The sequence below is a fragment of the Myxocyprinus asiaticus genome, chromosome 28 (genome assembly GCF_019703515.2).
Source record: "Myxocyprinus asiaticus isolate MX2 ecotype Aquarium Trade chromosome 28, UBuf_Myxa_2, whole genome shotgun sequence".
Classification (NCBI taxonomy): Eukaryota; Metazoa; Chordata; class Actinopteri; order Cypriniformes; family Catostomidae; genus Myxocyprinus; species Myxocyprinus asiaticus.
In genome coordinates this window covers 38,887,110-38,902,051 of record NC_059371.1, presented here as the reverse complement: position 1 = coordinate 38,902,051, position 14,942 = coordinate 38,887,110, and the positions used below count along the sequence as shown (strand labels likewise).

General features: G+C 35.2%; 1 protein-coding gene across 1 annotated transcript; it reads left to right on the top strand.

The window, feature by feature from the left end:
* The first annotated feature begins 1,293 nt into the window (after nt 1-1,293).
* LOC127418794 (transcription factor E2F1-like) lies at nt 1,294-13,477 on the top strand. The gene is made up of 7 exons (XM_051659625.1): nt 1,294-2,606; nt 2,818-2,920; nt 3,059-3,278; nt 5,136-5,288; nt 5,874-5,988; nt 6,073-6,286; nt 10,666-13,477. Exons 1-7 carry the CDS (start codon nt 2,364-2,366, stop codon nt 10,911-10,913), a joined length of 1,296 nt encoding a protein of 431 aa, XP_051515585.1. The 5' UTR covers nt 1,294-2,363; the 3' UTR covers nt 10,914-13,477.
* The last annotated feature ends 1,465 nt before the right edge of the window (nt 13,478-14,942 follow it).

Below are 14,942 nucleotides of genomic sequence, written 5' to 3'. Positions count from 1 at the left end.
AAACCAAGACAAAAATGTAGATTATATCTTAATAACAATAACAAAACAACAACTAAATAAAATGAACAAAATAAACCACAAAAATATATTAGCCTAATTATTTTATCAAAACAAACTTTATGAAAAATAAATAAAACAACACAACACAAATTTATATTATAACTAAATAAAAATGACAAAACAAATACTAAATAAAAAAAACAATAACAAAATAACAACACAGGACACAATATAACACAAAATATTTTATCATTAAAATAAAAATCACAAACAACAGAAAATGTAGATTAAAACTTAATAACAATAACAAAAACTAAATAAAAATAACCACATAACAACACAAAGCACAGTATACAAAAATATTTATTTAAATAAAATATCACAACAAAATAACAGAAAAATGTAGATTAAAACCTAATAACAAAACAAAACAAAATAAAAATATCAAATTAACAACACAAAACACAATATAACAAAAGATATTTTTATTATTTAAATAAAATATCACAACAAAAAACTCAAAAATGTAGATTAAAACTTAAAAACAATAACAAAAATAAATAAAAATATCAAATTAACAACACAAAATACAATATAACACAAAAATATTTTTACTATTTAAATAAAATATCACAACACAACACAAACATTTAGATTATATCTTAATAACAATAATAAAACAACTAAATAATAAAAAAAATTACAACACAAAACACAACAATTAACACAAAAGGAGATATAGATTCATAAAAACAGAACAGACATCTTAAAGGTGCACTAAGTAATTTTTTCCTCATTAAAAAAAAAAGCTGTACTCCTTACGAAATGAACTGTACCTTTAATGTACTCACATTAAAATGAAGTCTCCAGTCATATCAGTAACCTTATAAAAGCTGTTTTATTCTACATGGAGAGGGTCCACACATGGGGGCTGCCATTTTTGAATCACATGACCAGCCCAATACTACTCACTTAATCTCAGTAACCGTCCTGTTACTGGACACTTTCACTCATTGATTTAAGTACTCATGGCTGACTGTGAATTGTGCATTTTCACACTGTGCACCTTTAAGCAATTAAACACGTTTATGAAGCTATACATGCAAATAATGACATGATGTCCATCTGATCAATGCCTGTTTCACAACGACACTGTTTTTCTCTCAGCATTAATCATGAAACAACTTTAATAAATCCAAAGACGTGGGTGGGAATGTAAGTTTCCATTCAATCAACTCATCTTTGAAAAAGATCAAACAAAAAATAAAAGAAAACGCGACGCCTTTGAAAGACACCCGCTCCAGCCAATGAACATCCTGAGAACTCTGACGTCAGTTACTAGGGACCTACCCTCCCGGCCAATCAGCGAGCGTCAGGCCGGCACGTGCCAGTTTCGCGGCAAAAAAGATTTGGCGCGTAAACCCTTTGAGCAGGTTCCGATCAGCTGTAACAAAAAACAACAATAACAAAAGTGATTCCGGCCGCACCGGCGCGTGGGGACAGTCGGACCTCTTTTATCATTCACTCTCAATGGATTTATGCACTTAAAAAGTGAAGTTTTAAGTATTATTTGGCGTTAAATGAGAATACTTCCTGGGTGGAGTGATTAAAAAGGACAAAAGCGGAGGATATTTTGGATTTAAGTATCAGATGAGAAGAGAACCTGGACTTTGGCTTTGTTCTGCATCCGGTTCGGGTTAAATTGTTATATTTACTCTGTCTAAAAAGCCTGTTTACCCATATAATCACGCACTTATAGCAAGTTTAGTAACATGTAATATATATATACATCTAAGAAACTGTGTTAAAATATCTTCTGAATTTTATTCTGAATTATTTTTTCCTTTGATGCACTTTAAAGATTGAAATTGCATTGCAATTTGTGTATATTCAGATATTTATTATACACCAATACATGTTATGCTTCTCAGCCATTTTCAATAGCACTTCCATAAACAAAGGACACACAACTCAAATATGGTCATGCTTATGGTGTGCTAAATCTTTCAGGTTTATAAATAACATGCATGGCCTTACTTTAAGCTTTTTAATGTGAAGTTTCACTGTAAAGTTGCCATTTTTGTTTCACAAACTGTTGACCCAGATATTGGCTTGTTTTGGCTGAGAGACTCCCATATTCAATCAAAACCGGTTTTTAAAATGCTGCTCATGCATTCTGTGTCTTCATGTATGAAACCTTGTGGAACATGGCTGATACGACCATTCAAACTCCAATCCTCACTGTTTTATGTGCAATATTGGTTCATCTTTTGAAAAGCATCCATTAGTTTCCATGCACTAAGCCTTGAAGGCAGAAGAGAAACCCAGAGAGCCCAAGTTAACCCTGCTGTTTCAACCCCGATATGTCTGAGAGCTTCATATCAGGTCAGACCTCGGAGGACCTGTTGGCTGATTTTGAGTCTCTGTTGAACAATGGCAGCATTGATATCAGTGAAGATCATCAAATTGTCATCATCTCCACTCCCAACATGGCCAGCACTGCAGCGGGGGACATACTGCTGTTTGCCACCCCACACAGTACCACCACCACCACCACCACCACAAATCTGCCCGACCTCAGGAGACCCACCCTGGGCAGACCACCGGTACGACTGCAGCCTCCTTTTGGTTCTGTAACAATAATGTATGGCGTCATTGTTTTGTGACCATAAAATGACAATTCTGTCATTATTTTCTCAGCCTCATGTCGTTCCAAACCCAAATGAACACAAAAGGACATTTTTGCTATAATGTTCATGCTGCTCTTTCAAAAATGGCTCTTTATTACATGGTTTCCTTTGTGACCTTTGACCTCAGGTTAAGAGGAAATTAGATTTGGACAGTGATCACCAGTACATCTGCACGTCCCGACCTGCTTCACATGGACCAGCACCTCCGGCCACGCCCGCACCACCCAGAGGTACAACCCCCTTAAGAAGCTCATGTCATGTAGGCACAGACCATCAAAACAAACTTATCTATGGCAATGTCATATCAATTAATGAAGTTATTAGACACCCTATATGATGTAAACTAAAAAAATTGGTTTTTCTTGTAGTGCCTAAATTGGCTACTGAGAAGTCTCGCTATGACACATCTCTGAATCTGACCACCAAACGCTTCCTGGACCTGCTCGCTCAGTCACCTGACGGAGTGGTTGATCTGAACTGGGCCTCTCAGGTGCTGGACGTCCAGAAACGACGCATCTACGACATCACCAACGTCCTGGAGGGCATTCACCTGATCTCCAAGAAGTCCAAGAATAACATTCAGTGGCTGTAAGTAGTGCTTGAACAGTATGGGCTTTTTTAATACCAGTATCTACAGTGCAGGATGGTTGATATCACGCATATATGGTAAAATGCAGTTTATGGAAAGTAATATAATAATCAATAATATATAAAATGTATATAATATATAATAAAATAGCATGATATTTTATAATATTTATGTAATAATATTGATATAAAGTAGTTTATATACAGTCTATATAAAATGCATATGCAACACGTTATAATGCCAATATCATAAAATGCAGTTTATGTACTGTTTATATGGATAATAATACAATGATAAATAAGCTTTGATATAATGTTTAATGATATTAAAGTAATATATAATAAAATAAAGTAATTATTTATACAGTATATATAATATTTTATATATTATATGAATATACTGTATAATATTATATCAAATATATAATGTGAAATGTATACACAGTTTCCAATGCGATATCATAAAATACAGGTGATATGGATAATCCATAATATACAGTATAGTAATATAATGTATAATGATATTGATATGATATAATAAATATGTAATAATAACACAATATAACAATATTTGTTTATATATAGTTTATAGTTAATATAATGTACAGTTTATATATACAATGATATAATAGTCCATTATATATAATATTGACTGCTTATTGACTGTAATATTGATGTTTATATACAGTAAAGTACAGTATAAGCAATTGATAATGCTGAAATTATAAAATAGTTTATATACACAGTGTATAATAAATTATATAATAAGTATGTAATAACAATGTAACAAAATCATTAATATACAGTCTATCAAATTGATATACACTTTATAGTTAATATCATACACAGGTTATATCGATAATGATATAATAATCTATAATATATGATATAGTATATATTGTTGACTTATTAATTTATATAATGTAATAATTATGTAATACCGATTTATAACGTTTATATACAGTTTACAGTGTATAATATATGATATAATAATTATGTAATAACACTGTAACAATATTGTTTATTTTCAGTTTATATAACATTTATATACACTTTATAGTTAATATCGTAATATACAGTTAATAATTATGATATTATAATCCATAATATATAATATTGGCTAATTACTCTATGTAATATCATTATGTAATAATATAATATTTTTATAACGCTGATTTGATCAATTAATTTAATATTCAGTTTAGTGTATAGTTTTAATTGAATTTTAAATGCTCACATTTTTGATAGCAAATAAAATGTACACAAAATTGCCGAAATTTAAATGAAATGAACACTTGTTTTACACAATATTTACTCAAAATTCATCAAAAATTAAAAACAGAAATTGTTTATTGTCCACTGACAAGGTTCTGTTCATTAACTAAGTGTTCAAAGTTATCGGCTGTTGCAAATCTCAAAATGGCCACATTTTTGCCATTTAATCATCTAATCACTAGGTCGCTGTAAACACTTCAACCTACAGCGAAACATCCTCTTCTCTGCTTTCATTTTTGCTGCCTCCTTAACTGAGCTGTTCATTTCTTTTCATATCGCTGTTCTTTCAACACAGTTGCATTGATAATAATCCATCACTTCATCAATAATGCTTGTAAACTGAGTGAGATTATGATTGATTTGAGAATTTCTGTCTCCCATGCGTTGGATTTTGAAACTGGAAACTGATTGATTTAACTTCTACAATCTTTTCGTGGCATTGTGCATCTTACCATGGTCACGTTGTTTTGTTTCCAAACACATTTGACTTCTCTCAGGATTAACTGTGAATTGCAGCAGATTTCTTCCAGTAGGGAAACTGCAGTGTGTCATGTTTTGTCTGTTCATGTGTGTGTATCTCAGGGGTAATCGTATAGACGGGGCGTCTGTGGCGAGATTTCAGGAGCTGCAGCGAGAGTTATCTGAACTGACGGAGGCGGAGGAGAAACTTGATGATCTCATTAATAAATCCAGCCTACAACTACGGCTTCTCAAAGAGGACACACATAACAAGAAATATCCTTCACCTCAATGTCTGACTGATCTAAGACAGTATTTGTGTTGCTGTTTTTGTTAACATTTCAGGTTGAAATTTTTAACAAAGGTCGTTATCATCACAACGAATCCAGGAACGTAATTAATAATTAGTTTTATTGTTAATGCTTGTATCTGTACGTGTCAATTATATGATCCTTTTTTTTTTTCTCTCTCCCCTTTTTCTCCCCAATTTGTCAATGCGCTCTAAGTCCTCGTAGTGGCGTAGTGACTCGCCTCAATCCGGGTGGCGGAGGACGATTCTCAGTTGCCTCCGCATCTGAGATCGTTAATCCGCGCATCTTATCACGTGGCTTGTTGAGCGCGTTACCGCGGAGACCTAGTGCGTGTGGAGGCTTCACGCTATTCTCCACGCGCCCCACCGAGATCGAATCACATTATAGCGACCACGAGGAGGTTACCCCATGTGACTCTACCCTCCCTAGCAACCAGGCCAATTGGTTGCTTAGGAGACCTGACTGGAGTCACTCAGCACACCCTGGATTCGAACTTGCGACTCCAGGTGTGGTTGTCAGGTCAATTTTATGATCTTTAACAAAATGTCAAGCTGACCTACATCAGATGTCAAGACCTGCGTAACACTGTGGATCCTCCAGATCAGATCATCATGGTGATCAGAGCTCCACCAGAAACACAGATGCAGGTGTCTGAACCCAGTGAGGTGAGCAAAACATATGTCCAGTAAATACTTTTTAATGTCCTTGTCTCTTAAACGTGTTAAAATCCTCTTCTCTCTCTATTACAGGGTTACCAGATCTCTCTAAAGAGCTCCAACGGTCCGATCGATGTGTTTCTGTGTCCTGAGGACAGTTCTGGGGTTTGTAGTCCTGTCACTGATTGTAGTCCTGCGAAAACATCCCATCAGAGCCCCCCTCAGCCTGACCCTGCTTCACAGGAAGTGACATCAACGCCATCTACGCTCCCTAGCTCCTCACCTCTGCCTCTGGGTACTGACTCAGGTTTGTATGCATGTAGCTTTTATTAAAGTCAATGTCTTGTTTGTTTGTGGTTTGTCCTATGCATTTTCATAAGCTTAGGGGGAATGGGGTGCTGAATGTAAATTAAATGGCACAAACAATCACATTTTGTCAGTTTTACCTAAATAAATTTTTATTTTTTATACATTTATGGTTTAGTAAATATTTAGTAAAAACATACTGTATATGAGAAAGCATTATAATATATTTATATATATATATATAAATCTGAAATATAAATGTTGTCTAAATATACATATTAAAAATAAATCTTAAATATGCTTTAAATGTTATATCTACAAATATTTAGGAAAACATATTAAATATAAATGTAAGTTAAAATTAAATTAAATATAAATCATAATTCTTAATTATACTGTAAATATTAAATCCAAATATAAATAAAAAAAGTGTAAATATTAAATATTAAACTAAATGTTAAATATAAATATACTGTACATCTTAAAATACATTTTAAATATACTTTAAATGTTAAATCCACCAAAAATATTAAAGTGTAAGGCTTAAGTACACTGGAAATGTTCAAATTAAATATAAATGTTTATAAAAATTGTTTAAAAACTGTAAATCCTAAAATACAAAATTAAATATTAAATATAAATATATATTTTTAAAATAAATCTTAAATATACTTTAAACATTACATTTTTTTTTTTTAAATATAAATGTAAGTCTTAAATATAAATCTTTTATTAAACTGTAAATGTTAAATCCTAATGTAAAAACATTAATTAACCCTAAATTTTAAATATAAATATACATCTTTAAATAAATCTTAAATATACTTTAAAGGTAAATCCACAAAATATTAAGAAAACAAAATTAAAATAAATGAGAATCTTAATTATACTGGAAATGTTAAGGCCACATAAAATATTTAAGGAAAAAAATATAAATGTAAACCTTAACTAAATAAGGCTGATTTATACTTCTTCGTTGAACCTACGGCGTATGCTCCGCGTATTGGCCAACGCGTTGGTTTGCATTTATAGTTCTGCATTGGTGTGTGTCTGCGTCATTCTGTGAGTGCACAGCTAAAATGCTAACTATATGTTTCATAAATAAACAAAAGCAATGCAAGCAGTGTAATTTCTGGATTCAAAAGTATTTATTAAATTTGCAAGCGTTGTGTGTTGTTGAAAATGGCAAGCGGAGAAAACGAGCCGCTGATAGAGAAGCCCGCTGCGATTCCCCTTCCTGGGAACATTTTCTTTTTGCAGTCAATTACAACAGCGATGGTCAAAAAGCGTTTACAAAACAGGCACTGTTCGCAGACATCGCTCGGCACGAGTGCCGTATACTGGTAGTACATGTCAATAATGTGCGTGAGGGTTTAAAACGCGCACACAAGTTCTTCCTGTTTCCTTGCGCAAATGTAATCTATCGTGAGCGTCAGTAATGCACTTTGATTAATGGCATTAAAATGCCGTTGTAGTAATACATTGATTCATGATTAATCATTTATGCCGACATCACCCAGGGAAAGAAAACAGCCGAAACTGCACACACTCCCGTCCATTTTTAAGCAGGCACTCAGTGCTAATTCAACAGACATGAAACATTAACTAAAGTGCTTGGGGTGTTCATGTGGGATTTCCACGTATTATTAAAATGCTCGAGCAGCATTATCACAACGTCTCTTCTCGTATGCATTCTAATAGCAAGGTTATTCCTTCTATGGTGATGTACAGCTTCTGAATATTGAATATATGTTGAGATGAGTTTGAAGTGCACTTTGTGTTGATGCATGTAGCATATTAGTGCGGGTATTAAGTTAAAATGTTTATTTAGTAATTAGAGAAAATTAAGGACCCTGACGAAAATTAACCATGGTTTTACTATAGTAATATTGTAGTAACCATGACTGCTGTCACCATGGTTTTCTGAGCATAAATCATGGTTTTGATACAATTAATCATGGTTTTATAACAGTAATACTGTATTTTCTATATAGTAACCATGGTTTTACTATATATTATAACCATGACAGTAACCATGTTTATATTGTGGTTACTATGTTTTTACTAAAATGCCATGGTTAAACTATGGTTACTGTTGTAAAACAATGATTGTTATTTAAGGGCAAACCTGTTGAAGTGTTTACCAAATAGACTATTCTTTGGATTTGGCAGTAATATTTTTTTTTATCATGACAAATACCGAACCGTACCGTGGATACATTTGAAAACGGTGTCTTTATGTTGTAATGTGGACTGGGAAAACGGATATTGCTGAAAACTTGAGGTGTAAATCGGACGTTTCATCATGATACGATATTTTATCGATTCTCTTGGCCTGCGATCCGATATTTGCCGATATTTCAAAGTCTGCCGCGATACGATTTCGATTTGATTCGATTCAGGGCCCTGCGATCGATATTCTGATATTATGTGCCTATTCAACACAATCAATAAAATTATTCAAATTTATTTATTTTTTTTGCCCTCAAATGCAACCAAAATATAATTTGAATATTTTTTTGAGCAGAAAAGTGCAAATTTAGTATCCACATTGGGACATCCACAACAAAATAAGGTTCTTCAGATGTTGAAAAAAATTATACAGATATTAATATAAAAAATAAAGTCACACACAAGTGATCATCACTCGTTTGATGACAGCTAATTTTTCAGTTTAATCCAATTCGAAGTACTTACATACCCATTACTTGTTTCCAACTATCAGTGCTATCCATGGTTTTCTTACTTCCACAGATGTAATGAAAAATTCTGTTACAGTTAACAGGGATAAATGTTAGTAAAGGTGTTGATGTGTAGATGTGTGAAGTCTTATAACTGATGCTGGAGCTGAGCAGGTGTTTCTCTTTCCCTCATTAAGTGATGTTCAGAATGTCGGCGTTGTCAAGACGTTTCACATGATGGTTGTACTGCCCCATGGAACTTTTAAATAGCAAATTCTCAGGGGCCTGGGTAGCTCAGTGGTAAAATACGCTGGCTACCACCCCTGGAGTTCGCTAGTTCGAATCCCAGGGCGTGCTGAGTGACTCCAGCTAGGTCTCCTAAGCAACCAAACTGGCCCGGTTGCTAGGGAGGGTAGAGTCACATGGGGTAACCTCCTCGTGGTCGCTATAATGTGGTTTGTTCTCGGTGGGGCGCATGGTGAATTGAGCGTGGTTGCCGCGGTGGATGGCGTGAAGCCTCCACACGCGCTATGTCTCCATGGCAACGCACTCAACAAGCCACGTGATAAGATGCGCGGGTTGACTGTCTCAGACGCGGAGGCAACTGGGATTCGTCCTCCACCACCCGGACTGAGGCGAATCACTACGCGACCACGAGAACTTAGAGCGCATTGGGAATTGGGCATTCCAAATTGGGAGAAAAAGGGGAAACTTGCAAAATGAGAATTGCAAATTCTCATGTAAAATTCAAATGGGTCACATGTGCAATGATATCAATGGAAGACCGAATTACAAGAGCTCACATTTTAAGGAGCATCCAGTTAATGCTCGTGCACTGATCCTGTCACTGGAGCTCGGGTTTATCGCGGGAAGCTCGGTTGACTCGCGTGCACGGATAGCAGAGTGCAATTTCTCTTCACAGACCCTGCGCACATCCTTGTCCCACATGAAAGCTATTTAGCGCTCATAAAGTCAAATGAATGTATTCAGGTTGCTTCTTCTCCTGACGGAAATGTGAACGGACGTGGCTGACATGAGAGTATTAAAATAAAGGTGCATCTTAAAAAAAATGTCTATTGCAATATTTACGCGTTGTATCGATAACATTGGATTGTTGGGTTATTGGATCGAAGCATCGATCCAGATCGATGGATCGTTACACCCTTACTGAAAACAATGACGTAGTTGTTGTCATGTGACGCAGTCATGTTATCCATTCAACCAAAACAATCAAGATAGCAGCCCGTGATATAGCGCCGCTGTATTCACTTTGATAGCGTTGTTAAAGATAAATGTTACTTTGTACAAAATTCACATTGCATTCCTTCAAATGCACCGGGAAGTTTAATCGGAATTGGTGTCCGACGACAGAACACGAGGACAATTGCGTTTAAGGCCGTGCATGCAACGGCGGTTTTTCGCATGTGCAGTAAGGGGACTGAAGCGTTTTCATTCGGTTTCAAGCGGTTTCAGTGTGGACGAGCAACTTTTGGAAAACACCTGAAAACGGCAGTATGGATGGAGAGCGGTTCGAAAACGAAAATGTCGTTTTCAAATGTATCCGGATTAATGTAGACCTAGCCTAAATGATAATTGTTTAAATGGTACTCTTCGGTAGATCTCCAAATCTTAGGTACTGTACTTTCTTAACATTAAAGAGTCTGATTACGCAATAACAAATCACTTTTTCTGTTTTCAGATTCGTTTCTGGACTCTGATCCGTTTTCTGGCATCTGTGAGATGCCGGATTTCGACTTGTCTCCGTTGGACTCTGACTTCCTGCTTGAGCGGGGCGGGGCGTTGGATGGGCTCGGCCTCCCATTGGACAGTTTCATCTGCCTCTCGCCCCCACACAACCAGGATTACCACTTTGGTCTGAAGGAGCACGAGGGCATCAGCGAGCTGTTCGACTGCGATTTCGGCGACCTCGGCCCTCTGGAGTTTTAAGAGACAGATTTAAGTCTTAATTTCCACTTTTGCTCTCGATTCTCAGTGTGAACAGGAAACAGATCCCACTTCGCTTCACTTTTCAATCCAGATTTACCCATCTGACTCTAGCAGCAACACTTGAGTTCTCAAGAGCACTGCCATTTAATTTATTTATAGAAATATTAAGTCACCTTTAATCTCTTTTTCATTTTGCCTTTATTTTAATTTGTTGTACATTTAATGTTGTCGTGAAGGTTTTAGGATGTTGTAAATGTACCGAATAGAGGTTTGAAAATAAACTGACGAGGTTTTATGGAATATTACTCAGGATTATCTTAAAGTATTTCAGGTGAGTGATAATGTGCTAGTAATTTAGGGTCTGGTTATGTTGATAGGTTGGTTATACATGCTGCATGATAATCGATCCGTCATCGTTCATATACGATGACAGAGGATTTATAGTTTGTTTTAGAAATGACCAGTGCAAAAACCCCAACAGACTGCAGAAAATGAACTAAAACTGCCAGGATCTTTTCAAAGTTGATAATCAGGCGTCAACTAAATGAAAGTGGAGTTTGTTCACCTCTGCAGACCATGAAACGAAACATCATATGTCAATATTCTGTTTCTAATCACAATTATATTCACACATTCCATGTGCAGATAAATGCCCATTTAGTATAGTCTCATATTTTGTGTTGTATTGCCTTTGCATGTGTGCAGCTGTTCACATACTTTCCAGCCTTATCTTAATAGTAATCTTAATATTTTAAAAAAGCACTACATATATATTTTTTGGTCTTTTCCAGGAATCCAAGTATAGAAATACAATATCTTGGATCACCCTTAGTGGAGTTGGTGAATTGTGCAACATTTAATTTGTAGCCTTTGATTTGATATTGGGTTTTAGAGAAAAAAATCTTCTCAAATTGTGGTACATCAGAGGACATATGAAATATATAGTCATGTTGGGTTATAATGATGTGATATAATTGTAGTGAGATATTTAAATGCATTTTGGTAGAGTTGATATAAAGAGTCTAAAGTTCACCGTTTACCTTAGTGCAAATGCATAAATGAATGCGACTCTACATTCTACATGTAGATTTGCTGGGAGTTTTGCCTTATTCTGTTTTCCGAAGGCAGCTTTTTATCTTTGGTTTAATGTTTGTGATTTTTGACTAATTGGACAAAATCATAAATCTTTGTTTGTCGTCTGTTGTACTAGTTTTGTGTGATTTGATGTTCGTAAGCTGATGAAGTTGCTTATACATTTAGTTTTGTTGCTGTTTTATTGATTTCGTTCTTTTGGTTAGTGTTTGTATGGCTTTGTAATTGTCTGGGACAATTCTTATGACAGAATCAAGCACCTTGGTTTCGGGAATGTGACTAGTGTTTCAATGCATCTGATTGTATAATGGCAATTTTTTTTGTGTGATGGCTTTATTCTGAAGAATTGACTTACTTTATAAACCACTTAAAGGGATAGTTCACCCAAAACCCTTTTACGCACCCTCATGCCATCCTATATGTGTATGAGTTTCTTTCTTCTGCAGGACACAAATGAAGGTTTTTTAGAAGAACATCTGCAAATGAATGTTGACCAAAACTTTGAAGCTCCAGTAAAAGCACATATAGGCAGCAGAAAAGACTCCAGTGGTTTAATCCATGTCTTCTGAAGAGATATGATAGGTGTGGGTGAGAAACAGATCAATATTTAAGTCATTTTTTTGGCATAAATTCTCCTCCCTGCCCATTAGGGGGCGATATGCACGAATAATGTGAATCACCAAAAACAAAAGAAGAATAATGCAAAGGTGAAAGTAAAGATTGATAGCAAAAAAGGGCTTAAATATTTATATGTTTCTCACCAACACCTATCATATCACTTCTGAAGACATGGATTTAACCACTGGAGTCTTATTAATTACTTTTTTATGATTAAAATTTCTGGTCACCATTCACTTGCATTGTATGGACCAACAGAGCTCAAATATTCTTCTAAAAATCTCTGTTTTCAGCAGAAGAAAGGCAGACACATCTGGGATGGCATGAGGGTGAGTAAATGATGAGAGAATGCTCATTTTTCGCTGAACTATCCCTTTAAAAGTGGACTAAAGCTTTGCTTAACAAACGTACAAAGAATGTGTATGCTTTTCAAATTAAGTTACAAAAGCAATCATTTTGAAATTTTGAATTGAGAATTTGAAATGAGAATTATGGCTTCAAATTTTCAGCAGTTTTAGAGCTTTGAGTTGTAATGATTTGAAGTTTTAAAACAGTAAAGAGTTTGTCTTTATGAGATAAAGTGTCTAAGGGATGAAGTTAGTGTTGTGATTTGTAGTAATTCAATGTTTTAATGTTTCAGATTATCACCTGTCAATCAAAATATTTTTTGAATGTGTCTCTGTTCTGACAAAATTACACAAACTCTTTGCCTTCATTCACTGGAGTAAAATGTCTTGTGCTTTAGCAAAATCTCTTGAGAAACGTGAGAAGATTCGAACTGTCATTAATTGACTTCAGAATTATCTTTAAAGCAGCAAATAAGATGCTACTTCATTTTTAGCATGTGCACATTAAGATATACCTTTACCTGACATTTTCAGGAACTTGAATTTGGAGTTAAATGCTAATATAAGAAGTCGTTTGTTCCAACTGATATAGAATCTTTCCTTAAAAAAATTAAGACATTTTTGCTGTTTTTGTTGCTTGTTATCTATGTAGTTTCAAACAGAAATGTTTTACATGTATCTGGTCATCAGCAAAGGGCGCTCTTATCAAACAAGACTCATAGCAGAGATTATTTAGCAGAGACAGGCCACTTCTATTAAAATGAATGGGAGAAATTGGAACACCCAACGGTCAACAGATGTAGACAGGAAGTCCCGCCTTCCTGGTAAAAGAGCCAATCACCTTTTAGATTCAGACATCACCTGTCAATCAACTCAACAACGCACATGCACATTAGCTATACAAGCCGAGAAAATTTTGGGGGATTTTTTCGTGATCTGAGGTAAAGAAGCACAATTTATGATGCCGGTGTTGTCAGATTTTACTGCTGATTTTAAATATGTCATTTGATCGTAATATTGACCAACCGTTTAGGAGATTTCTTTCTTTTCCCATTTAAGTCGATAGGAGCTGCACTGGCATGACTGGAAATGCCCTCCCGAGAGCGTTCCAAAGATGGCCGACAGTGGACTGACTTGCTAGAAAGACTTTGCTCATAGCCTGCTGTTTAGAAGAAGAAGCCTTTATTTTTGTCACACATTATACATTTGCACATATACAGTGAAATTCTTTTTTTTTTCACATAGAGCGCAGGGTCAGCCATGATACGATGATATGGTGCCCCTGGAGCAGTAGGGTCAAGGGCCCAACAGTGGCATCTTTCATCACCTTCTGGTCAGTATCCCAGAGCCTTAACCGCTGAGCCACCGCTGCCCCAAATTCGATTACATTTCAGCAGGATTCAAACTGAAATACTTTGGATTGCTATTACTAGGAAGTCTTCTGAGGCCATATGTAGCTTTCAGTGAGGAACAGACCGAAATTTAAGTCATTAATTACTGGTAACGTTTTCATAACCTTAACGTTCGTTCACGTTTTCTCACAAACTCTAAAAAGCGCGCTAAAAGTGAACGAACGGCGAATAACGATTTTTAACGTCCGTTCCTCACACAAAGCCATCATATGGCTTCAGAAGATGTATATAAATAACTCACAAGTGGTATGAACTATTTTCATGATGTTTTCATTCTAGTTTTTGGCGTATTTGTGTTATTTGAAAACTCCAGCACCCATTCTGATGTAATGAAAATACATGACCAGTAGGGCTTCATTCTTCTTTATTTTTTGGTCTACTGAAGAAAACAACATTATGGTGAATAAATACAACAGAAATTTAAAGTGTGCTGGAGAAGTATTCCAAAAATGCTTTTACTAATCGTTTATGGTACTTTTTGTCCGCATCTAATAAATTATTCAAAAATACATTACAAATGCAATTCTTTTTTTTTCTTTTTTTTTTTTACAAAATGCTTT

Bases quoted from the DNA above. Each gene is read 5' to 3' on its own strand.
- LOC127418794 (XM_051659625.1), top strand. From the start codon at position 2,364: ATGTCTGAGAGCTTCATATCAGGTCAGACCTCGGAGGACCTGTTGGCT. The intron at 5,289-5,873 runs ATATCCTTCACC...ACAAAATGTCAA, and splicing joins GAGGACACACATAACAAGAA to GCTGACCTACATCAGATGTC. The intron at 5,989-6,072 runs GTGAGCAAAACA...TCTCTATTACAG, and splicing joins AGGTGTCTGAACCCAGTGAG to GGTTACCAGATCTCTCTAAA.